The following is a 23,161-nucleotide window of genomic DNA, read 5'->3' as shown; positions in this document are numbered from 1 at the left end:
TGTATACTAAAGTTGTCCGTGGCTTTCTCAGAAACTTGCAGGAGTATTTGCGCTGACATACGGGGCCTAATATAGCACTGAAGATAGCAGAATATTTTCTTCGCGTAATCTGGTGAGCGTGCAGGGCGTATATCGACTTTGATGCTACCATCATTACTCGAGGACTATTCACTTTACCTTGATAGCACACCTTGAATGTAGAGACTTTACGATCACAGTAACAGCAAATGAATATCGTGACAGATGATGTGAATCCTTCTAGGTTCGTCACAACCTACCCTCATCTCGCCGAGTTAGTTGTCAGTCGGCCACAACTTGAACTCAGCGCAATATCAACTCTGACACGACAACACCACCACAAACCAGCCACGATGAACGAAACTCCTCTCCTTACAGATGTGTCAGAGCGAGCAGCGTAAGAACTCTGAGCCCCAGGGGACGAATCTATCCCAACAAATCATACTTACATAAAACATCACTACCAACCAGATACTTCCTGAACCCCCTGTCCAGTGATATCACTCTCATATGCGACGGACAGTACTTCCCTGCGCATCGTCCGATCATCTGTCCCCAGTCGCGGTACTTCGCTCGGACCATTGATCAATCAAGACCGTATCTTGAGGTAAATCCACTGCTTCCAACCCTACTCAATGCAAACTTCTGACGGTAGCCGCGAGGACGACAGATGAACAGGACGAGACCCATCCTCCTCCAACACACCCCGCCCTACCTGTTGATCAGAGTCCTCGAGTTCCTGTATAAGGGCGACTACACCGTCAGTAGTGCCACGATCTTGAACGCAATCGACAGCGGCCTGCTTCGGGAGAACACCGTCGTGACACGTACCCCTAACACCAACATTGCCAACGCAGTTGACCGCGACAGGCTAGCAATCCGCTACGCCGCGTGCTTTCACGCCAGAGTATACGCGCAAGCCGAATACTTTGTGATCGAGAGTCTTCAAGCCCTCGCGGCGGACCGCTTCTCGACCGCGCTGTAGTCGCTACGTCAGGACGAGGACGGGTTCGCGGCGGCGATGGCTGAGATCTATGACCGCCGCGCCTGGAACTACGTGCGTCTGCACCAGCGCGTCGTGTCTGAGATCTTGCACAGTCAGACCATCTACCGCGCGGGGCCTGGGTTTCGAGGCCGGGTCTTGACGCCGCAGTTGCTGGAGCAAGTGCCGTGTCTGGGGCGCGATTTGGCGTTTGTTGCGATGGATGAGGTGGATCGGCTGCGGCGTCGATTGGCTTCAGCGGAGCAGGCACTGAGTTCAGTGGTTAATCATGCGGAAACTCATGCGCCGGGGCAGGAGGCTGGCTCTTTGGATATGTGACTAAGCGACTGGGTGTAATTGCGACTGCTTTGCAGGATTGCATAACGCGTGGTTTGTAGAATTACAATGGTTGATCTCCCTTTTGGGGTTCACATCTTGATTTCCTCTTTCATGTATCTAGCAATAGATAGGTCGCGATAGAGTAACAGTGGATTGTAAAATAGGTGCATGTTTTTGGTGGGTGGCGAACCTCTAGAGCATAGCATGCTACTTGCAGTAGTTCAGCTGCAGCAGTTCGGATACACATCTAGGCATATCATCCTTCATTAGCCAAGGCTCCCACACTTAAATCTTTGAACTTATCCACCTCATCCTTCTCAACCTCCATACCCTTCTTCTTCCATGTTTCATTACCCGAATACCAATCCAAGTACCAAGTTAAATCGTGCTCGCCCGAGGGAAACTCCACGTCCACAAACCCGGACCCAAGGTACCCGAACCGATTGCCGCTCCAATACGCAACATCATAGTCGCTCAATGTTGGCGTCCGCAACAATTCAAAGAATGCCAGGCGCGAACCGGGCCACACTATCACCGGTCCATCTTTCCTCCCTTGCTTGAACCAGCTCGAGCACGGATCCGCCCAGCAGGTCCGAGGAAGGTAAGTCTGGGCATGCTCGACGAAGTCTTCCACTGCAGCGGGTTTGGGACTCAGGCGACGGATATGTTGCTTGCGCATGCGTTGAATCGTTTGGATGAGGTAGTGTGTTATATGCGAGAGGATCGGGAGGATGGAGCCATGGCCAACTGGAGCAAATGGGCCGGAATAGGTGAAGTAATTCGGGAAACCGTCGAAGGCGATGGCAAGGTAGCTTGTTGGGGTGTCAGACCACTTATCTGCTAGACTGACCCCGTCTAAACCAATAAGCGGAAAGCGAGGCTGGTAGGAGGTGTTGAAGCCAGTTGCACAGATTATTACATCTACCTCATGCTCGGTTCCTGTGGCGGAGTCGATGAAGCCGCGAGGAGTGATATTTTTGATTGGTGAGGTGAAGACGGTTGTCTTTTCAGAAGCTATAGCTTCGAGATAGCCATTGCCTGGTGTGGGTCGTCGGCAGGCAACGTTGAAATTGGTAGGGATGATGGCATCGCGAACATGGGGTTTAGATTGAAGCTTAGTATACATTTCGCTGTATGCGTACTATAGAGAGTGAGTATCCAGGCAAGTGTTTGCAAGAGAGTACTTACTGCATTGGCGGCGTCGGACTCTGCCGTATCGCGCAAAGCGAGTTTGATGCGCTGATTCAACTCGTTCTCTACAGCTTTCTTGTACCGTTGATACCTCTCCGGGTCGAGCCTAAAATCTTCCTTTTGCTCAGAAGAGTCTATTACCCGTTAAAACCAAGAGTCTCACAGATTGGACAGACAGCTTACAGTCAAAATTGCGGCCATCCTTCCCAGCAAAGCTTTGTCCAAAGGCCGCTGTGATCCACACAGCGCTTCTTACCCAGGTGTATAGCTGAGATACGTCATCTTGGATGCTAGCCACGACTTGCACACCAGAGCTACCCGACCCGATGACGGCCACCTTCTGATCCTTCAGGCTCAATCCCTCCGGGTATGCAGCTGTATGGAAAAGCTTGCCTTGGAATGAGTGTAGTCCGGGTGTATCCGGCCACTTCCACGCACTGAAGACGTCAGTTCTCTCGCACAGGGCTTGCATAGCCAGGAGCATACTTGAGAAAACCACATCCATTGATGAACATATCACACTCTTCCTCCCATTCCTCCGCATGTCCATCATGGTCAGTCCGCCGCAATTTGATCAGCCACTTGCTTCGACTTTCATGCCACACAGCCGATGTCACCGCTGTTTTCAAGCGAATGTACCGCATCATCCCCTCTTCCTCCACGATCTGTTTCATGTACTCCCATATCTCCTTGGCACCGGAATAGTAACTCGTCCACCCTGGGTTGCTCTTCCAAGGAAACGTATACGCCACACTGGGAATGTCACACGCACACCCGGGATATCGATTTTCGTACCATGTGCCCCCAACATCGGCATTCTTGTCGTAACAGACAACCTCAACGCCCAAGGCTTCAAGGGCGGCGGGTGCATGGTGCAAGAAGTCTATCCCCGCCGCCCCTGCTCCTAGGATAATGATTTTAAAGGCTTTGTGGTCTGGTGGCGGTTCGTTGATCAAGTGGCTGGAAACGACATAGCCACGGTCGGATGGGATGTCCCATTCTGGATGGTGAACGGGGCGGGTGGAGGATGAGGGGTGCGGTCCCGCACTGTTGCTCCCTAGGCGGACAACTGAGTCCGGTACGCCGTACTTCTGGAAGACGGGGTTGGGTGGGTCAATGGAGCCCATCTTGGTTTTCGGTTGACTATTCTGATGTATAGAACTTATACAGACTGGCTGAGATCTGCTTGTATGTGTGGCCTGGAGGTGTCAGGTCAACAGGAATGCCACCGAGATGAGAGAGGGGTTTATCATTATGCGCCCGGGATCTGTGGACAGTTGACATGCTTCAGGCTGATAATGTTGCAGGCTTATCTGAGTAGTTACGTAGTAGCTTAAGGACCGTGACTCAGCACCTGCATGCCGTTAGTTAATTGACCCCGGTCATATCGAGAGGTGCAGCGAGTAGGAGCTTTTTCTTTCAATGAGGGTACCTAACAATAGAGCGTATGCTGACGAGAGACCGGTAACATTTGAGGGGAAATGAGGGGAAGGCCCGGGACTCGATCGGCCCGTTGCGATAACGATAACGGTACGCCGCAGGCGGTGGGTACAGTAGACAGCCTATCAACAGCCACTACAGCTAGCGATAGTTAACGAATGAGGTGCTTGGAGCTTCGATGTCGCCGTATCTGCCAGCCAGCTGTGGCTTGAACTCGGTAGATGATAAACTTCCCCTTCCTCTTACTCGAGCATCCTCGTCGAGACCACAACCTATCTCAATTTACTCTGAAATAGAGATAAGCAGCAATGGCAAAAACGCTAGATATCCCACAGTCCAATCACACAGTGCGAGTGAGGATGGTGGACACAACCACTATGATGAGCATTCGCACAGAAACTCTTATCCAGCCCGTACAATCAGGCCATGAATTTCTCAATATGACAGACGTCGCATTCCTGATCGAGAGCGAAGCGCTGAACAAGAAAGTCATGTTTGATCTTGGCACACGGAAAGATTACTGGAATCTCCCCACGGTTGCGAAAAGCGGCATTACCAGGATCATACCCGCGCTCAAGGTAGAGAAGGACGTCGGCGAGATTCTGACTGAAAGTGGAATTACATTGGAAGAAATCAGTAAGTTTGAGGCTGTACTTCAATGCGTCAAAGATGAGACCTAATACGGCAACAGCATCCATCATTTGGTCGCATTACCATTGGGATCACGTTGGGGACGTATCCAAGTTTCCGGCATCAACAGCATTGATTGTGGGCCCAGGATTCTTGAAAGATCCAAGTCTACTCCCGGGCTACCCTGAGAACCTCAACTCACCGGTCCCAGCAGATGCATTTCAGGGTCGTGAGGTAGTAGAGCCTGACTTTCCACTGAATGTCGCCGGCTACCGCGCCCACGACTTCTTCGGGGATGGGTCTTTCTATCTTCTCGGTGCGTCAATTGATCTCTTCGTCCGAGACCGGAGTCTCATCTTTGATTAGATACCCCCGGTCACTGTGTCGGACATCTTTGTGGCCTCGCTCGCACAACCAAAGACACTTTTATTCTCCTCGGAGGCGATATCTGCCACTTTGCCGGAGCGATAAGACCCACCGCAGACGTCCCATTTCCCGCACACTTCTCTGCCGAGACCCTGGACAGCGACCCCTTCTTCCCTGTCCCTTGTCCATGTAGTCTTTTCGCTGATTGTCACCCAATCACAAAAGCCAACCAAGATAAAACCCCCTTCCATGATGTATCTGCCTTGGACGCCAGCGTGTTCGATGACCCTGCGGTCGCACAGCAATCTGTAGACCAGTTACGCCGCATTGACGCTTCGCCAAATGTGTTGGTTTGCATCGCGCATGATCCGGAGCTGTTACGCCATCTCCCTACTCTGAACAAGTCGCCTGAGCTAGACTTGAATGCTTGGAAGGAGCAAGGGTGGCAGGAGAGGGTACGTTGGGGATGGGTAAATGAACTGCCTCGTGCGGGTCGGCCGGGGAGGCAACCACTTGTTGAAGGATTTTGGCGGGAGGGCAAGATCTGGGAGGGTGCATTTGAGGAGCTATGCGCCGAGAAGCCTTGATAGATTTTGTACTTAGCGTCCCGGGAAGCCATCGGTCACCATGACACTAGTCCACAGTTCACAGGGAATATGAGAAGAGCCATGACTAGCGGCTTGACATACCTAGCTGAGATGTAGGTTAGCAATGAACGTGGCAAGCATGAACCCCACCGTATTGGACCGACCTTTTTTCCAAAATGGGATAGAATAAAAGTCTGTAGCTAATAAGTGAAAAGGAATGGCTATCAACTCATGAAAAGGGATTTTCCAGATTCTGTGAGATAACCATGACTTGGATAGAGGTGGTCGTGTCGTGTCCATATTCAACGTTCATCCTTATCGATAAGCAGCAGCAGCTACGCTCCGTGACCGACCACAACCATACCACGGCCACAACTCGGAGGGTGGAAACTGGCTGTTCCCCTACCGCCTTGTAACGGCAGAATATTTAAACAGCCGGCAAAAACTCGGTCAGAATACTGTCCAATCGCTGACCGCCCAAATCCGGCAGAAAGGAGTCGAACAGCGGGAGAAACTCGGGGATTGAGACTGTTCTTTTCCTGACCGCTTGGGCCGGCAGAATCCTGCTCGACAGCCGGGAGAAACTCGGACGGGAAACTGTTTACTGAGTAATTGATGACCGCCATCGCTGTTCAACAGTGGGGTGGGCGTAATTCGGAGCACCGGCCTGTTCAAGAACTTACCGCCTCCCTCCGGCGGCAGAATGATCCAGATTCCAGCCATGCTATCAATCTCTCTTGACGATATGGGAGCAATCAATTGCACTCAGCACTTTGGTCTTGCACTTATAAACCAGCGAACACCTCTGGACTGTATATAGATATTTGAGACTCGGAGCTATGGCGTGCGACTTGGGCGATTTCATGTCACGGTAGTTTTCGATAAGAAAGATTTCATTTGACAATGTATCTTTTGTCAATCTCTTAACACCGAACGGTACACAGAATGCCAACGTGAGTATTTCGACTATTTTTCATCCCTATCTTCACAAAGATCCCCCTGAGCTACATGGTATCTCGTAGGCCTGCCAGAGAAGGCTGAAAAGTCGGATGCCTGTGGTCAATCCGTTCAGCAAGAGCTATGGAGTGTAACTTCCTTCTGACCTCATTGGCCCGTGCCGAAAAAGTGCAAGATATTCTGCCGGACAGTCGAGCGGTCAGACAGGCGGTCATGAATCAAAATAATGCTATGTTGAGCCTTGCACAAGTCTTTGATTAAACGTAATCGTTCATCCTCGATTTTCAATCCCACTTGACACTCAATTCCACAAGTATGCATGTCATACAGCAGTCAGTTGGCTCCTATTCACTCAAGCAAGAACAGCTTCCATGAGCTCATCTTAAAGCGGAGCACGCCATCACCTCGCTCTAGCCGAGCTCCACAATCAAGGGCGCGTTGGTCGCTGGACTCCTTCCGGATGGATCCTTCCAACTCTTCATCCATTCAATCGAGAATGCTTTCCCCAGAAAATGGGTGGAGCTTGTCGCCCGGGTCTGGGCTTTGCCTGGGCCAAGCACTGCAAGGAACCATGATTTATTGGCTATCCATGGTGCAATCCGCCGCTAAAAAGAGCATCACCGCGTGCTGTCAAGGTGCCTCTAGCCGAACCAAAGGTTAATCTCGGTCGGCAAAGTCAAGCTCCCGCTATGGTGTCATTCCACGCTATCTTCTCGCCATCCCGAATCAATGAGTGCTTTGATATGGTATAACTGACATCAACCGCTACCTACCACCAACGCCGGCAATTGAGGCCGCAAGTATGAGATACTCCGTCCTGGTACTCGCCGCCCTCTTCGCTGGCTCCGAGGCCATCCCGGGCCAACAACAGCAGCCATTGCAGGAAGAGCACCCGACAACGAGCAAATCACCCAACTTCCTTTTCATCCTTACCGATGATCAGGATCTCCAGCTGAACTCCCCGGCCTATATGCCGCACACCCTCGCTTGGATTAAGGACCAAGGCGTTGAGTTCCAGAATCACTTTGTCACCACCGCCCTATGCTGTCCCTCGCGAGTCAGTCTCTGGACTGGTCGACAAGCACATAACACAAACGTCACGGATGTACATCCACCTTATGGTATGTTTGACACTGCAACTCCAACATGGCAAAGATCTGAACTCTCCAGGGGGTTATCCGAAATTCGTGTCACAAGGCTTTAACGATAACTTCCTACCCGTCTGGTTGCAATCCGCTGGTTACAATACCTTCTACACTGGCAAGCTCTTCAACGCACATAGTGTCGACAGCTATAATGCACCCTTCGTGAACGGCTTCAATGGCTCCGACTTCCTGCTCGATCCCTATACCTACTCATACTGGAACTCCACTTATCAACGAAATCAGGAGCCACCGCGCAGCTACGAGGGCTACTATACGACTGATGTGATCACCGACAAGGCTCTGGGATTCCTGGAAGACGCATTGCAGAATGATTCGCCCTTCTTTCTCACGGTCGCCCCCATTGCACCGCATACCAATGTGGACGTGGAGGCACTTCAAGGAATTCCGGTCATGACGGAGCCGCTCCCAGCGCCTCGCCATGCGCATCTCTTCCCAGATGCGAAAGTGCCGAGAACACCCCACTTCAACCCTGCAAAGGTACGTTTCAATATGGCTTTGCGAGAATCAGGCTAACGACTGGAAAGTTGTCCGGTGCTAGTTGGGTTCGTAATCTCGAGCTGAAAAACCAAAGCGTGATCGACTATGAAGATCACCTCTACCGCCAACGTCTGCGTGCCCTGCAGGGAGTTGATGAGCTCGTAGATCGTCTTTTGACTCGGTTAGCTGCCAGTGGCGAGTTCCAGAACACCTACATCATCTACAGTGCGGACAACGGCTATCATATTGGCCAGCATCGGCTGCCGCCCGGGAAGACTACTGGGTATGAAGAGGACATCCGCGTTCCGTTCTACATCCGTGGGCCTGGCCTTCCCCGCGGTGTCAGTGTCGACCGTGTTACCACCCACATAGACATTGCGCCCACCTTGTTTGAACTTGCCGGGATCCCTCTGCGGGCGGATTTTGATGGCACTCCAATGCCCGTGGCGCGGCAGACGAAGTCAATTGCGCATGAACATGTGACCGTGGAATACTGGGGAAGAGCTTTTCTTGAAGGGGAATTCTCGCGGATCGGTGAGTTTATTTTCTGTTGCTATATGGGTACTGTGTTGCTGACACGACTATATTAAGGTCCCCATGGAACGCCCACCATGACCAACAATACATACAAATCCGCTCGGATCTTGTCCCCGGAATATAACTTGTACTACTCGGTATGGTGTAACAACGACCACGAGCTGTACGACCTCTCGGTATGTGTAACGCTGCCTAGCCTAATTTGATTGAGCTAACGGATCTGTAGGTGGATCCCTACCAGATGAACAACATTTACTCCCACAGCGGGGCCAAACTGCTCGGTCGTCCCCTGGCAACGCTGATCGACCGGATTGATGCACTCCTTCTCGTGCTCAAATCCTGTCAGGGTCGTACCTGCATTGAGCCCTGGAAGGTTCTGCATCCTTCGGGGAATGTGCGTAGTCTCAAAGAGGCGCTGGATGCCCAGTACGATAAATTCTATGCGGAACAGCCCAAGGTATCATACTCGGTGTGCGAGGATGGCTACTTGATCGAAGCTGAGGGCCCGCAGGCGGGATATCAGTATCGTGACGGGTTGAGCTGGGAGGCCTGGACTTGAGTTTGTATTTATGACCGTTATACGACAAAAAGCAGCGAGTAATGATCACATGTGAGGTTAAGTGTGGAGCAAGTTATCAATTTAGCATTGTAGGCCATGAGCAGATAGCTAGTGAAAATCCATGGGGCATCTTGAAGTGGATTCGAAGGTACAGAATGGGATGCTTACAACTAACTTTGTATGTGTGGGTCTGGCCTGTTCCTGGCTTCCTGCTGTGGTTCGGCCCACGCCCACGTGTAGGGATTCTTTGTTATGGAACTTCATCCTTGCCAGGAGCGCTACGAAGAATGAAAGCTCTCAGGAAACATCCTGTCGTTGATGATGCCATCCCTGAAAGGAGTTGGACAATGAGCGACCATACAGAATCGACTTCGAGAGGCGAGAAAACCTCGCTTAGAGCTCTCAAGATAGAGCTAGATAATTACCCTTGTGCAATGATTCTAAGTACACATAGTTCTGTGATCAAGCCACGCGAGAAAAGATACAGTAAACCCACCCTGGTGGATTGACATCAACCGCAGCGGCGATTGCGCCATCACGGCGGGCTCTCACTCCATCCCGCTGCTTCCTCCACTGCTGCTGCCGGTCAATCTTAGCGAGCCCGCGCCCGCAGCTTGCCAGCACAAGTCAACTTCCATTCACTTCACCACCGTATAAATAACCCACTTACTCCATATAATCATGCGTTCCAGCCAGATCAAATTTTTCGTGCAACTCGGCCGCTTTTTCTCTCGGGTTTCAATCGCTGAGTTTCCCAGCTGAAACTCCAAGGCCACCCGCATATACTCTCAGCAGCCATGGCCACCTATTCCTACCCCGAGCAGGAATTCTCCGAAAAGAAGGTCATTGACAATGTCCTGAGCGACGAGTCCAGCAATGACAACGAGGAAGGAGTTGACATCATCAAGAATTGGGACGACAAGGAAGAGGCCCGAATTCGTCGGAAGTAGGTCCATCCTATTATTCCATACATCTTCGCGGGAGGTTTCCGGATGTCTAACATTGACCTCCACTAGGATCGACCTCATTCTCCTACCTGTTCTCGGGCTCGCCTTCTTCGGTCTTCAGGTCGATCGTGGCAACATCAGTGCAGCCTTGACCTCCACCATCACGGAAGATCTGCACATCAACACCAACCAGATCAATGTCGGCACCCAGCTTCTGTCCGCGGGAATCGTCGTCAGCGAGATCCCTTCGAATATCATACTTCAGCGTGTGGGGCCTCAAGTCTGGTTATCGGCCCAGCTGGTTGCCTGGGGCTTGGTCGGTGTCTTTCAAACTTTCGTGAAGTCATACCCTGCCTTCTTGGTCACTAGATTGCTGCTGGGATTGCTGGAGGGCGGTTTCATTCCTGGTATGTCGAACTTCGGTGGGTTTATTTGATACATTTGTCTAATCGATGTGTCGCACAGGTGCTCTCTACTATCTCTCCCAGTGGTACAAACGCGACGAGATCAGTTTCCGCACAACGCTCTTCTTCTACGGCCAGATGTTTGCGGGTGCTACATCGAGTCTCATCTCTGCCGGATTGTTGAAGCTCTCGGGAAGATGTGGTCTCGCAGGATGGCAGTGGATCTTCTTGAGTATGTGCCCTAGACTTTACCCTTCATGACAATGGGCATCCACTAACACCGATCCGCAACAGTTGAGGGTCTCATCACCATCGTCGCCGCTATCCTGTTCATCCTCTTCATCCCCAAGAAGGCCGGCGACGGTAGCCCCCTCGCCAGCATGGGCCGATGGAGCTACTTCAACGCGCGCGAAAAGCAGATCATCCGCGACCGGGTCCTTCTCGACGACCCGCTCAAGGCCCGCGGCGACCGCATTAAAATCACTGGCCGCGACGTCTGGGACACCGTGCGCAAGCCCACCGTCATCCAGCACTTCATGATCACGCTCGTCTCGATGTCCGCCTTCCAGGGCTTGAACCAATACGCCCCCAGCATGATTAAATCGTTTGGCTTCAGTGCCGTCCGCGCCAACGCTTTAGCCAGTGTCGCGGTGTACGCGAGCATCGTCTGGCTGACCATTCTCGCTTGGCTCTCGTACGTTTGCGCCCAGTTGTTGTGGTCCTCCATGAGTTGGTGCTAATGAGAACGCAGAGACAAAACCGGCAAGCGTGGCATCTTCGTCCTGCTGTGCATCACCTGGAACGTCATCTCCTACACCTGCCTCCGCACCATGCCCGATGACTCTTCCCGTTGGCACAAATACGCTGTTATCACAATTGCCAACCTCATCTATGCCAGCATGCAGTACGTTTCCCTTCTCGCCTCGAACATTGTAGCCTGCTAATCCAGAATATAGTGTACTGAACATCGCCTGGCTTGGCTTCCACTGCAAGACCCCTCAAGAACGAAGTGTCTCCATGGCGTATGTTCTTTCGTCCACAAATCCCGAAGTCCAATCACTAACAAAGACAACAGGTTGATCGTCATGGCCGCCAACTGCGCCGGTATCTCGGGCTCGCAGATCTTCCGGACGTCGGACAAGCCACTCTATCGTCATGGATTAACTGCGATCGCCGCCTTAGCCGCGGCTTCTTGGGTTCAGACGTTGGTGTTGATTCTGTGGTATGCGTTCAAGCAGAAACGCGCCAGGGGTAAAGGGTCGGTTTGATGTTGGGCTTAATGATATGATAGAGATTTTATGACTGAATGATGATTGAACAGCGTCTTGTCAACGTTTGTTGTTTGGATACTTGTGATCGTAGGGTGGTAGATCTGAAGCTCTGGGATGTCCTCTCGGTTTCGAGTCCATGTATTCCGCGCGGCGATGATCCGTCACTACCACAATTCTCGAGTCATGGTTTTCATGCCACTCACTGCTGGACCTCCTGTTGGCTTTGGGACCTTCACCTTTTTGAGTGGAAAGGTAGTGTGCCACTACACCAAGATCAAACGATGCATTGGTATGCTCGAATTCGTGTCCACTAGAGCTCTACCACTTAATCTAAGCTTCTCTTACCCAGGGTACGGAAGCTGAAGGGAAAGAGATCATCCAGCACTGGCACTCACCATCGCCTACCTACCACAGTACCAGCACAACCGGCACGTGCAGCAGCCTCCTCACCATCTCCGATGTCTTGCAGCAGAACTACCTCCTGTTTATGTGTCTGCTACCCAGCAGGGCACCGAGGCACCTACCTATTGTAGAAGCAACAGGTGCCCTGGCACTGCAGCCATCAGCTCAAACCCAGTCGCAGATAGAAGCACCGCAGACACAAGCAACCGACGAACCAGCCCCTGAGCCAGCTTGATACTGTACCTTACTTATGCATGCTCTCATCGAAGCATGCATACTACCGCCCGCGTCTTGAAGCACGCTGTGTGCTTTGCCTCCAGATTGACTTCGACGATCGCGGAGGGTCTATTTGATATACGCTTTATGTATGGTCTTTCCCGTGCCAGCAAACTACCTAGTAGTTTTTCGGCTAATTGGGCCGTTACCAAGCGGGGTTATCGTTTATGAGGTTGGATTTATCATGCGACTTGGTGAATTGTGTCGCCTGGGTGGGGTTGGATCGTGGACGATACTTTGGACTTTTGGTTCGTTATCCGCCTTCCGTGGTTTGTATAATTCACCTTTCCTCCTCTTCTCGCTTCCTCTTCTCGCTTCCTCTTCTCTCTTGTCAACTGCGCAGTCCGTCTTCTTTACAGTCCTTGTCCTTCTCCACGAAAGCCATCCTCTATACGTTCACGCCGCTGCGTACAAGTGTCTCCGGATCTTAATCCGTTCCAGCTCCCTCCAGCTCCCTCCAACTCCTTCAAGCTTCTTTCAGCTCTCTTTATTTCCCTCTATTTCCCGCCACCTCATTCGCCATGAGTGCCGTGTCCCCGGCCGTCGAGTCCGGCCTTCCTACCGTGGCTGCACTCGGTCCTTGGCCCGAGCTGCGTCCGTACGATCCGACTACGGTCTGTCCCGACTCCAAGCAGTTTTTCTCTGTGGTCAAGACATCGGATGCAAGGAATCCCGCCGGCCAGCCATATGTTCTCGTGCGCATGACGGCCCTCGGTCACCGCGCCCTGGCGGCCATGTTGACCAACGACACCCAGCGCGCCGTCTATATGTTCCCGGTCTGCCCGTTCTGGCTCGCGCAGGATAATATCTCCGTGGATCAGGTCCGTCCTCTAGCCCTACCCTACACCGTTAATGTCATGTACTGACATTTCTCGCCCCCGTCTAGCTCCGATCTTCTCCCTGCCGCCTGGTTGATGCCTTGCTGATTGCCAGCCGCGGGCCTTTCGCCATGGACCCCTGCACGCACGACACTGGTGCGGTGTTCCGCGACTCGTTCCACCTGCCCGGCTACTGGGGTGCGTGCTGCGCCGGCTGCCGTCTCGCCGGGGCTGATCGCTCCTGTTCCGCTCTGAATTACTCCTTGGGGAAGTACCAACCCCGGGCCTGTAGGCAGGCTGCCTTGAGGTTGTCTATCCTGCAGGAGCTTGAGGGCTAGATCGACCTTCACCCCCCCCACTCCCAGCGTGCTGGCCGGCTTGCTTTGGCGGTGGGTGGGAATGTTGTTGGGGATTGGATGGATTTTGGGGTTCGATGGTCCCGGTATGTTCTATGGGTTGCAGGAACGCTTGGAACTACGGTAGTAGGAGAGCGTGGTGTCGATGGTGATGCGCTGAAACTTCAAATGCTTGTGGTAGTCTACTGGCTTTGGAGTGGCCTTGTCTTCTTGCTACGATGTTAAGCGTCTGTACTATAGGCATCGAGAAGTCCCTCTCGTCGCCATGTATTCGAGCCAAGAGCAGCTTAGGACATCGCATAAGAAAGCATAGGAGATTGCTGTGGAGTTTGATTTAATGCTTGTGCGGTCAGCAATAATCAATAACTAGTTATTGAAATTCTTCAATACAGCTTCAACTGCATAATCAAAGCCGATAATCTCAATCTGTAATAGCCGAATAAGGTACACGTTTTGACGAAGGCTTAAGTCTCTTCTTATTCGCTCTGCAAGATAGCCATGTTGCTTCTCATGATTTTCGAGGGTTTTGTGTCATACTTTTTCGGCATGGCGTCGTCTCCTCGGTTATAGTAGATGAAGTGTCCTGCAAACAACCTACTAGAGTTTCTGGCTCTGAACTCTTTGCGTAGACTCCATCGCAGTCCCAAGATACTAGACACGGTAGAAATGTCTCAATTGCTTCGAGAACAGCTCAAGCAGGGCACGCAGCCTCGTAATGTCGCCGGTTTGCTGTCGCATTACAACAGGCCATGGCTGAGGTTGTGTATAGTTAACTCTGTTGCCGATCGTGCGCCACGTCAGGTTTCAAGTTGCGCGTCGATATCTTCAGCTCGGCAAAGGGGCAAGGGAGAGCTAAGAGAACCGACTGCGATTGATTCCGAAAAAATTCCGAAAGAAAGATATCTGGCGTGTTCCATTGAGGATTGGTGTAGAAAACCACACGTTATGTTCCTGCTGATTTCCTTTCTCTCAAGTTTGTCTGCAAGGATGAAGGCAAGGCTATCATCCCATCTTTTCGAGTCCGGCTTTCCATGTTCGGTTCTATCAGATCGCTAGCCGTGCCAATCTGATCAAGAACCTTATAGTAGATAGCCTCATTCGTGGTTTGGCCCATGTGAGGAACGCATGATTCGCCTTTCTTGTTCGTAAAGACAGCTGACCTTTCAGGACTATTCTATCTTTTACTCGGAAGCGTACCATGTGTTCGATGCTGCATAGTCGATACGGGGCTTCGGTATCGTACGAGGCACTTCGCATTCCATTTCATGGTGAGAACCACTAGTTAAGAGCAGCATCCCTGTTCGTCGTGGTGAGTTGGGATTGTTTGGCAATCTGGGATAGCTTCATCTCGAAGAAGCCGACGATCTTCCCTACTTGCCCACCATTCCAATTCTGTGGGTAACATCAATTGATCGCATCGCCAGCATGGTCCGCGCAGTCTGCTAATACTCCACCAGCCCGTTGGAGCTTTCAATTGTTTCGGAAGGTTCTGGCTAAGTGACCAATTTATTCTGACGCTATTATCTGCCTCGCTGTCTTGTCTGCAAGAGTGGTCTTGTCTGCCTCAGCGGTATCGTCTACAAAAGTGGACGTTTGACCGAATTCATGGAACATCGAGAACGGAATAGCTTCTAAATGGAGTATCCGATGTCAGTACCCTGTTAAATCAGCACATGTTTCTCAAGAGCGGGACAATTACTTGGCAGTACAATAACCTTTAAAAGTTGGACGACTTCTTCGGTGTGCAAGAGTGTCTTTGAAACCATGAGTAGTCAAAAGTGCCACTGCTACAATTGTCTTACGGGGTTCCTCCATGTCTGGTGGAATGGCCGATGCCACGCACCTTCCCATACGTGGAGACATGACCCTGGCGCTGCTCGGAGTCGAAAGAATAGCGTCTTAGGGTGCTCCAGCTCTAGCTGTGACATTATGTGCTGTTCGGCACAACAGAAACGTTCTAGAACTAGGCGAACTCTAACACGGCCGCAGGCCCAGTGCCTTTGCTTCAAGGCCGGTCACAGGTTGTGAAATGTCCTGAGCTGCCGCATACGTATAAGGCCTTTCTCCTCTGGTGACAAAATAGAATCCGCTGGCCATGAGTATAGGAAAATGAATGGTTTGGCCTCGAGCTTTTCATCTTTGTTGAATTATTCCCCTAGCGTCGGATTTCGCGCTGACTGCAAGTCTGTATTTCTCGCTTGGATATCGCACTTTGATTCAGGATTGCCTTGGAAAATGTCATTAACCACGGACACTGAAGTATCCACGACCTTCATCTTCCCTTCTTCTTTCCTGTCATGCCCACTTTTTGCCAAAGAATTTTTGTAATTATCCTCGCAATGATGGCGGAAGCTTTATCACGTATGCTGTAGGGGCGGCTTGATTGCCCGCTCAGCACGTGTAATCCTCGGTAGACAAAGAAGAAGGACTGTTCGTGCGCGTAGAACAGGAATGTGTTGCCATTTGGAATTCGTGCTTGGCGTGTGTTGCCTTGATGATCAAGATCAGCCGGGTTTTGCTTTTCGCTGTAGACAGCTCGCATATAGCAAGGAGTGTCCACGCATCTATGAGTCGCGTGCCCTTAGGTGGCCACAGTCTTCCCTTTTTGTGGTATAGGTTTAATTGCCGTAGGCTCTTGGTCTTGCGACTTTCGTCATGGCGATTATCGTTTTCTTACCAGGCTGTTTGTGACCTTGGAGCTTGTAAAGCCTGGCCGCAAGTCAACGTGTTGTTCGGGTGATCTTGTGATATGATTGCATAGACGCTGCAGCTTGGGCAGATGTCTGCTGACGCCCAGAACTCGCCTGAGAATGAATTTCAGAATTATTCAATCACCGCACTGATTCATAGTTATCTTGGCGACTATCATTCCTGTCCGGCACGGAGGCTGAAGGAGCCACAACCACAAGCTTCCCTTCCATCTTCTGGTCATGCACGCTTTGTCTTATCTCAATGAAGTTTTGAGACTATCGTCCGTTTACTGGCGGACGTTTCACCGCGTCTACATACTTGCGTAGACGCCGAATCCTGAGCAGATGTCTGCTAATACCCAGATTTTGCCTGATATTGAATTTGAGAATCCTTCAATCATTGCTCTGATGCAGAGTTGACTTGGAAACTATCAGTCCTGTCCGGCACGGAAGCTGAAGCTGTCACGAGCTCCAGCTTTCTTCTTTCTTGTTGTCCTGCACGCTTGGTCTTAATGCAGTCCTGGAACTATCTTCTTTGTGCTTGAGGACATTTCACCGCGCCTGCATTCTTGCGTAGACGGTGGATTTTGAGTAGATGCTCGATGACGGCTAGAACTCGCCTTCGAATACATCCCAGAGTTCTTCAGTCATCGGCCAGTTGTACCAGTGTCGTGGCCTTTTCTTAGCCGCCTCTGCCAGCGAAGGAAATCAAGAACCGATTGTAAGCATCGAAAATGGAAGTTTCTTCAGCCGGGATTCTTGTTTGTCGTAGGATACCCTGGTGATCAAAATCTTGGGGGTATCTGTCTTGTTGTAATGCAATAGACAATTCACATATGACCAGAATTGTGGACGCATTACTCATTCAAGTGCTTCCTGGGGACACTTTCTCGCTGCTCTTGTGGATAGGAAAGGTTTGGTAACCGATTACCACTTGTCTTTGGGTAATTTTGTCTTTGTTTGACACCTCGAGGTCTTCGCAAAAGTCTTTCGCGTCGAGTGCGACGTGGATAAATTCAAGCCACAATGCCTCTGGATATCTTCTGTGGGCAGGATCGGGTGTCGGGCAAAGCAGAACTGAAATGAAGAATATCGTGTCTCTCAGCTTATGGAAATGAGAAGTGACATTGTCAGGTGGAACTCGGATTACTTGATGTTGGAGGTCAACTAGACCCGGTTCGTCTCCGTTGGATGTGTGGAACGATCACAACAGTAAAGCTTTGCAAGGGGAAATGTGAGGCCACATAAGGTGCTCAGCGGTTGTGACACCAACACAACAAAGAAATAATGTGGAAGCCATAAGGGTGTGGGAGCTGTGGGCTGGGGAAGGATAGAAAGAAGAGAGTTTGGAAGAAGAGGTGTGGAAGGAGGATAGGATATAGAACGGGAAGCTCGCTTAAGAGGAGAGTATGAACTAAAAAGTCCGCATCTAGGACCAAATGTTAATAAAACCAAGGGTGAGTGAAGGGCTGAGAAATCATTCAAGATGTGATAGAGATGAATGATATGGATGAATTCTGAGCAAATATTCATTGAATTGATAATGAGAAGAGGTAGGTGATTCACTCACAGTGATATTCCCGCATAATAAGCTCAGTCATACTGAGGTGTATAGATGAGACATCACGTGCCGATGGCATTCAGAATGGTTCGTGAGATGTGCATGAGAGCCGAGTGAGAAGAGCACGTGTTAAGAGCACGTGTTACAACCAAGGCAATCAATCTGATAATCGGCTATCTCCCTGCACCACGTGTTCAGGCAGATGCTCGGAGAAACAATAGAGCCAGAAGCGCTAGTAGAAGGAGATTCAGTACGAAAGCAGTCGGCGCCACAGTCGGTCTCTTGGGAAGGGCAGTCTGGCTGTCAGTCAGCAGGTCATTACCTGACATTTGCCGTCAGATTATGAACCTTTCCAGGTAAAGCATAGCTGTTGTGGTGCCGCTCCTAGACGACCATTAATAGATGGATGGTGTTGTTGTAGGCGGATATCTGAAAGCAGATGGTGGGACGCTGGCAGTGATGAAGACCATCGGCAGCAACGGCATGGATACACCGCGGTTACAAGGGGCAAAAAGGGCGAAAGCCAAAATATTGTCCAAGGATGCGTTCCGGTGGAATAGGTAGTGTAGTAGGAAAAAGTAAAGGCAAAAGGAAAATTTAGATGCATCATCCGTGAATCGAACACGGGCCTCATCGATGGCAACGATGAATTCTACCACTAGACCAATGATGCTAGTTGATGTTAACCCGGCGTCATTTTCAAAATATAGCTTTGAGCAAAAGTTCCATTCCCCTCGAAACCAGGCACAGTGGATATTGCCAACCATCTGCAGTGCCCGGCTGTAGATTGCTCATAATGGCCATCGTTTTTTCTTCTTTTTCTTGGCCTTGACTTTTCCAAAGTGAGCCTCTATCGTATGCAGAGCTTTGCCCCAAAAGAATCACACACTAAATTCATTTTTAAATCCCCCTTTCCCCCGGTCGCAGCACAGTTTCTGGCCTGACTTGATGACAATGATCCTGATATATATGCGGAACCCGACCGGTCATGGTCGATACTTTCGACATTATTCCATGGCATTTACATAGTCCACGCACTTGAAGCCAGATTATATCAATCAGCACCTCACTATCATCGGCAGTTATTAGTCAATTTTACCACCCGCGATCCATTAAGCATCCACAATCTGTACCCAGACAGGCGGCCAAACTGACCCCTCATATCGGAACCTCGGCGAGCTCGGATCACGGCCCGCCCGCGCTTGGTCGTTACATCCCCACCTCCAGCGGTTATCGGCACGAGAAGGGTCGATCACATCACCAAGATGCAGGTCTGGTTACGTACTGTGCGTACATAAATAAAAAAGAACGCCGCCTGTCGCATCGCTCCCGCTACTCCTGCCCGGCTCTAGAACCCTCCCTTAGCACCATTGCGCAAATACAGAACGCATTGCACCGAAAATGTACTACGAACCCGGCGTGACCGAGCATAACCTCCCGCATGATCCCTTCAAGGTACAGTACATGCCCACCTCACCCCAACCCACCACCCCCATCATAGACCAGACCACCAACAACAGCACAGGCATGTGTAATCCCCCGCCCGATCGGCTGGATCTCCACGCAATCCCCGGACGGGCAAACCAGCAACCTGGCGCCGTACTCGCAATTCAACAACCTCACCTTCGACCCGCCGTACGTGATGTTCTCGTCCAACCAGACAGCCGTCGAAACCCGCAAGGACACGGTCGTCAACGCCGAGGCCACGGGCTCGTTCGTGTGGAACCTGGCCACCTACGACCTCCGCGAGGCCGTCAACATCTCCGCCGAGCAGTTCCCGTACGGGGTGGATGAGTTCGAGAAAGCCGGGGTCACCAAGGAGCCCGCCTCGCTGGTCAACGTGCCCATGGTCCGGGAGAGTCCCGTGAAGTTCGAGTGCAGGTACCACTCTACCATCCGGTTGCCGGGGAACCCGCCGATGGGGACGGTGGATGTGGTGATTGGACGGGTGGTGGCGGTGCATATCAAGGATGAGGTGCTCACAGACGGGATCCTGGATGTCAGGAAGACGAGGCCGATTGCCCGCTGCGGGTATTATCAGTATACGGTCATCGAGAATACGTTCGATATGGTGATTCCGGGGATGTCGGAGGATGTGCTGTATGGGTTGGAGGGGAATGCGAAGAGGAATCGGTTGAGGAATGAGAAAGGGGAGAATAAAGGAGAAGAGTAGATTGGCAAAGTTAATTCCTCTGAGTATTAAGATCTAAGACATTGCTTGCTGGAGGTCAGCCTTTGCACCTTTTGTTGAATGAATGGTTCAGCCAGGTGGAAGCGAATAGGCACCCTGATCCTGCACAGTCACACAATTCAAACCTTGGCAGTCCATTTCCACCGCCACTCTAGTAGTGCCCATCTCAAGCATATCACATTGATCAGCCCGAAGACCAACACTGCCGCATAAAATCCAACTAATGTTTGCGGCGATGTTGCCTCCAGTAGCTGGCCGCCTACTGGAACAGTCAACAATGTCCCAAATGCTGCAACGCTGTACACCGTTCCATAAAATCGACCGTACTCCTCCGTCCGACACAACTGGCCTGCACACACCGGAGCCAGCGAGATCCAGCCGCCCGACCCGAACCCGAACACGGCGACGACCGCATACAACGTCGCTTCGCTCCGCGATCCGAACGGCACCCACACGGCCGTCATGACCACCAGCGTGAGGATCATCATCGCTAACAAAATATTAAATCTTCCCAGAAAGTCCGCTGCTAATCCCGGGAGCACCCGACCCAGTAAACTCATGCTGTTCAGGACTGTTAGTGTGTAAAATTGCTCTTGGGACGAGAAACCTGCATAGCGTGCATAGGTTGGAAGCAACGCTGCGCATCCGAAGATAATGAACTCAAAACTGAACACTGCAAGGGCCAGGAAACAGAGACGCGGGGACCGGAACGCGCGAAAGTTGATAGTGACGCGAGTGGGGGTGCCAGTGTCGGGCAGCTGCCTGCCTTTGACAAGGAAGATTGCCAAAGTATAACAGCCGAGGGCAATGAAAGCGACAATCCGCAGAGACCATGCCCAGCCATATTTCTGGAGAGTACTGCGGAGCACGATCGGGAGGACCGCACCACCGGCGGACGAGCCGCCCATACAGATTCCCGCGACCAGGGCACGGCGACGTTCAAACCAGTGACTCAGCACGCTGATGGCGACAGTGGTGAGAATGGCCGAGGACATGCCGCCCAGAACGCTCAGGGCGAGCATAAAATGCCAGTATTTCGCACATTGGGCAACGAGGAGGTAGGAAGCGACGCTGCCAAGAGAGCCCACGGCGAGGAGAAGGCGAGGGCCATAGCGGTCGAAAACAGGGCCGACTTGAACGCCTAAGAAGAGCGTCAGGAAGACGAGGAGCGCGCTGATCCAGCCGATGTCCTCCACGCTGTAGCCGGATAACTGGTGGGTGGTAATATAGTCTTGCACCGTGCCGACTGGGGTCCGGTGAGAATCGATCCGTGACGCTAAAGCTCAAGATAGGAGTAGCATACCAGCAGTTTGAAAGCCGAAGGATGGGAACATAATGAAGACAGAACCCACCAGACAGCTCCATGCATTACAGCCGCCTTCGGGATACGTCAGGCTGATGGCTCCTGTGGCAACATCTTCAGAGGTATCGGATTCACGGTCGACGTCACAACGTTCAATGTCTCGATGCATCGTTGTCCAAGGAAGGAAGCCCCAAAAGATATGTGCGAGCAGACTTGTTGAAGTTGTAGTCGAAGGAAAAATAACAGAGCTGGTTCAGGACGTCGACTGAAGGGCATGTGAACAATGATATCGGAAGAATTGGGTAACCGCGGCCATTGCTGCATGTTGACGCTGATTCATAGATATGTGAAATGCTCTTCTAGACCAAGATTGTGTCTGGATATGTTCCCTGATTTTAGCTGACTGTATACCAACACCGGTAAGAAGGGCTGTAAGTTCTTCTCGGCTTCTATGCCCGCCATGAGTTGTATGTGCGTAAATCTGGCTTAGGCCTGGAACTGCGAATCAGTCACGACCTGACCTGTCATAACAGCCCTGCGGCCAGAAAAGCCCAATAGTGGTTGGCTAAACCTTGATTTTTTCCAGGCGTCATAAAACAGGGCACGGTCAGGGGCGAAAAACAAGTCATTTGTTAAGATACGCTCCATGGTGGATATTTTAAGCTTATCACTAAGCATTGGGCGGCCGACATGAAGCTTCTGCCAGACTTACTCTACTTCCAACGTTGTCTTGGCTTCTGGACATGTACCTGTCGACTGAAACTTGTGTGTCTCAAGGTAACAAGCTCTATTCTTCCTCCGCTAGAGCTGGCACCAGGCCCCGTTTTTCTAAAGAGTGGACAGGTATCAATTCCGATCTCCCACTTTCAGAACGCCACATAATCATGACCTTGGGGGTTGGGAGTTTCTCAACGAACTCTCCAACATATGATACACACTTGTCAAGCATATAAACACTCTAGAATTAGAGGCCCTGCTGGTTTGACTGGTACACAAATCATCCATTGCAAAAGCTCGTACGCAATCTGCGCGACAGCCAAACCGGTAGTCTAGGCTCGGTTATCATAAGCAGGGGCAAACTCAACAATGTCGGCTCCGATAATATTAATATCAGCATGTGAAAGCCCATTGAGTATCTGCAAAAGCTCGTGGATGGTCCAGCCTCCGGGCTCAATGGTTCCTGTCGCGGGCGCAAAGGCTTTACAAGTAAGTCAGCGAGACAATATTCAAATAAGAGCATACTACGCTGGGATTATACCTGGATCCAGAACACCTGTGTCAATGCTTATGTAAACGGGACGGTCCTGCACAGTATCTACCCCCTCTGAATAATGAACTCAATGCCAAACTTCATCAATTTGCCGAGCGCGAATCGCCGTGGATCCACAGCGGGCTTTGTTTTCTATATTATAATGCTTTTCGAACAACATGGAGCGCGAGCTCAAGTGCATGATGCTGTGGTCCACGACAAGCCCTTTTTCGTGTGGTAGATGTAGCATGCTTCCATGCGTCACCCCAGAGTACTTCGTGTAGCCACCCCAGTTGCTTGGGGTCCCATGGTCGAGGTGCGAATAGAATTGTAGGAATGCCACCTTGTCCCAGGTATTGTGCAAGGCTCGTAGTGCTGGAAGTGCTGCAGGTCAAATTAGTGGATGTTCGAGAAGACAGACAAGCTCCACTTTTATCCGAATAT

At 51.2% G+C, this 23,161-nt stretch overlaps 8 protein-coding genes and 1 non-coding gene across 9 annotated transcripts; 6 read left to right on the top strand and 3 right to left on the bottom strand.

Annotated features, from left to right (window-relative positions):
• Positions 1–371: 371 nt before the first annotated feature.
• BO72DRAFT_529756 (BTB/POZ domain-containing protein) lies at positions 372–1,339 on the top strand (the record flags this gene model as incomplete). Its single annotated transcript, XM_040950258.1, has 4 exons — positions 372–415; positions 490–625; positions 689–949; positions 1,004–1,339. 4 exons carry the CDS (start codon positions 372–374, stop codon positions 1,337–1,339), a joined length of 777 nt encoding a protein of 258 aa, XP_040798975.1.
• Positions 1,340–1,429: 90 nt separating this feature from the next.
• Positions 1,430–3,963, bottom strand: BO72DRAFT_450240 (flavin-containing monooxygenase). The gene is made up of 4 exons (XM_040945207.1): positions 3,017–3,963; positions 2,714–2,967; positions 2,528–2,664; positions 1,430–2,480 (listed from the first exon to the last, which is right to left on the bottom strand). The coding sequence occupies exons 1-4, from the start codon at positions 3,655–3,657 to the stop codon at positions 1,596–1,598; spliced, it is 1,917 nt and encodes a 638-aa protein (XP_040798974.1). The 5' UTR covers positions 3,658–3,963; the 3' UTR covers positions 1,430–1,595.
• Positions 3,964–4,177: 214 nt separating this feature from the next.
• Positions 4,178–5,553, top strand: BO72DRAFT_487857 (MBL fold metallo-hydrolase; the record flags this gene model as incomplete). The annotated part of the gene is made up of 3 exons (XM_040948004.1): positions 4,178–4,606; positions 4,662–4,916; positions 4,967–5,553. Exons 1-3 carry the CDS (start codon positions 4,279–4,281, stop codon positions 5,551–5,553), a joined length of 1,170 nt encoding a protein of 389 aa, XP_040798973.1. The 5' UTR covers positions 4,178–4,278.
• A 1,551-nt stretch (positions 5,554–7,104) lies between these two features.
• On the top strand, positions 7,105–9,258 carry BO72DRAFT_188839 (sulfatase family protein). The gene is made up of 5 exons (XM_040939518.1): positions 7,105–7,631; positions 7,681–8,153; positions 8,201–8,687; positions 8,745–8,866; positions 8,917–9,258. Exons 1-5 carry the CDS (start codon positions 7,313–7,315, stop codon positions 9,247–9,249), a joined length of 1,734 nt encoding a protein of 577 aa, XP_040798972.1. The 5' UTR covers positions 7,105–7,312; the 3' UTR covers positions 9,250–9,258.
• A 447-nt stretch (positions 9,259–9,705) lies between these two features.
• BO72DRAFT_514941 (vitamin H transporter) lies at positions 9,706–11,868 on the top strand (the record flags this gene model as incomplete). Its single annotated transcript, XM_040949534.1, has 7 exons — positions 9,706–10,195; positions 10,266–10,603; positions 10,662–10,832; positions 10,895–11,294; positions 11,352–11,504; positions 11,557–11,622; positions 11,676–11,868. Exons 1-7 carry the CDS (start codon positions 10,047–10,049, stop codon positions 11,866–11,868), a joined length of 1,470 nt encoding a protein of 489 aa, XP_040798971.1. The 5' UTR covers positions 9,706–10,046.
• Positions 11,869–13,142: 1,274 nt separating this feature from the next.
• On the top strand, positions 13,143–13,588 carry BO72DRAFT_346557 (uncharacterized protein; the record flags this gene model as incomplete). Its single annotated transcript, XM_040940668.1, has 2 exons — positions 13,143–13,370; positions 13,436–13,588. Coding segments are annotated over 2 exons (381 nt in total), but the record flags the coding sequence as incomplete, so codon positions are not given.
• Positions 13,589–18,576: 4,988 nt separating this feature from the next.
• On the bottom strand, positions 18,577–18,647 carry BO72DRAFT_t207. Its single transcript has one exon. It is a non-coding gene; the product is annotated as a tRNA-Gly (tRNA).
• A 348-nt stretch (positions 18,648–18,995) lies between these two features.
• Positions 18,996–20,296, top strand: BO72DRAFT_487855 (flavin reductase family protein). Its single transcript, XM_040948003.1, has 2 exons — positions 18,996–19,429; positions 19,500–20,296. The coding sequence occupies exons 1-2, from the start codon at positions 19,376–19,378 to the stop codon at positions 20,145–20,147; spliced, it is 702 nt and encodes a 233-aa protein (XP_040798969.1). The 5' UTR covers positions 18,996–19,375; the 3' UTR covers positions 20,148–20,296.
• Positions 20,039–21,637, bottom strand: BO72DRAFT_514928 (MFS general substrate transporter; the record flags this gene model as incomplete). The annotated part of the gene is made up of 2 exons (XM_040949533.1): positions 20,039–21,411; positions 21,469–21,637. 2 exons carry the CDS (start codon positions 21,635–21,637, stop codon positions 20,285–20,287), a joined length of 1,296 nt encoding a protein of 431 aa, XP_040798968.1. The 3' UTR covers positions 20,039–20,284.
• Positions 21,638–23,161: the final 1,524 nt, after the last annotated feature.

The sequence above is a fragment of the Aspergillus fijiensis genome (assembly GCF_003184825.1).
Source record: "Aspergillus fijiensis CBS 313.89 unplaced genomic scaffold BO72scaffold_43, whole genome shotgun sequence".
Classification (NCBI taxonomy): domain Eukaryota; kingdom Fungi; phylum Ascomycota; class Eurotiomycetes; order Eurotiales; family Aspergillaceae; genus Aspergillus; species Aspergillus fijiensis.
The sequence above is the reverse complement of the archived record's forward strand: the minus strand, read 5'-3'. Positions and strand labels throughout refer to the sequence as shown.

Excerpts from the sequence above, each read along its gene's own strand:
- BO72DRAFT_450240 (XM_040945207.1), bottom strand. The coding sequence starts at position 3,657 with ATGGGCTCCATTGACCCACCCAACCCCGTCTTCCAGAAGTACGGCGTA. Across the intron at positions 2,665-2,713 it reads GGATGGCCGCAATTTTGACT|ACTCTTCTGAGCAAAAGGAA; the intron begins GTAAGCTGTCTG and ends AACGGGTAATAG. Across the intron at positions 2,481-2,527 it reads AGTCCGACGCCGCCAATGCA|TACGCATACAGCGAAATGTA; the intron begins GTAAGTACTCTC and ends CACTCTCTATAG.
- BO72DRAFT_188839 (XM_040939518.1), top strand. The coding sequence starts at position 7,313 with ATGAGATACTCCGTCCTGGTACTCGCCGCCCTCTTCGCTGGCTCCGAG. Across the intron at positions 8,688-8,744 it reads AGGGGAATTCTCGCGGATCG|GTCCCCATGGAACGCCCACC; the intron begins GTGAGTTTATTT and ends GACTATATTAAG. Across the intron at positions 8,867-8,916 it reads ACGAGCTGTACGACCTCTCG|GTGGATCCCTACCAGATGAA; the intron begins GTATGTGTAACG and ends ACGGATCTGTAG.
- BO72DRAFT_487855 (XM_040948003.1), top strand. The coding sequence starts at position 19,376 with ATGTACTACGAACCCGGCGTGACCGAGCATAACCTCCCGCATGATCCC. Across the intron at positions 19,430-19,499 it reads TCCCGCATGATCCCTTCAAG|GCATGTGTAATCCCCCGCCC; the intron begins GTACAGTACATG and ends ACAACAGCACAG.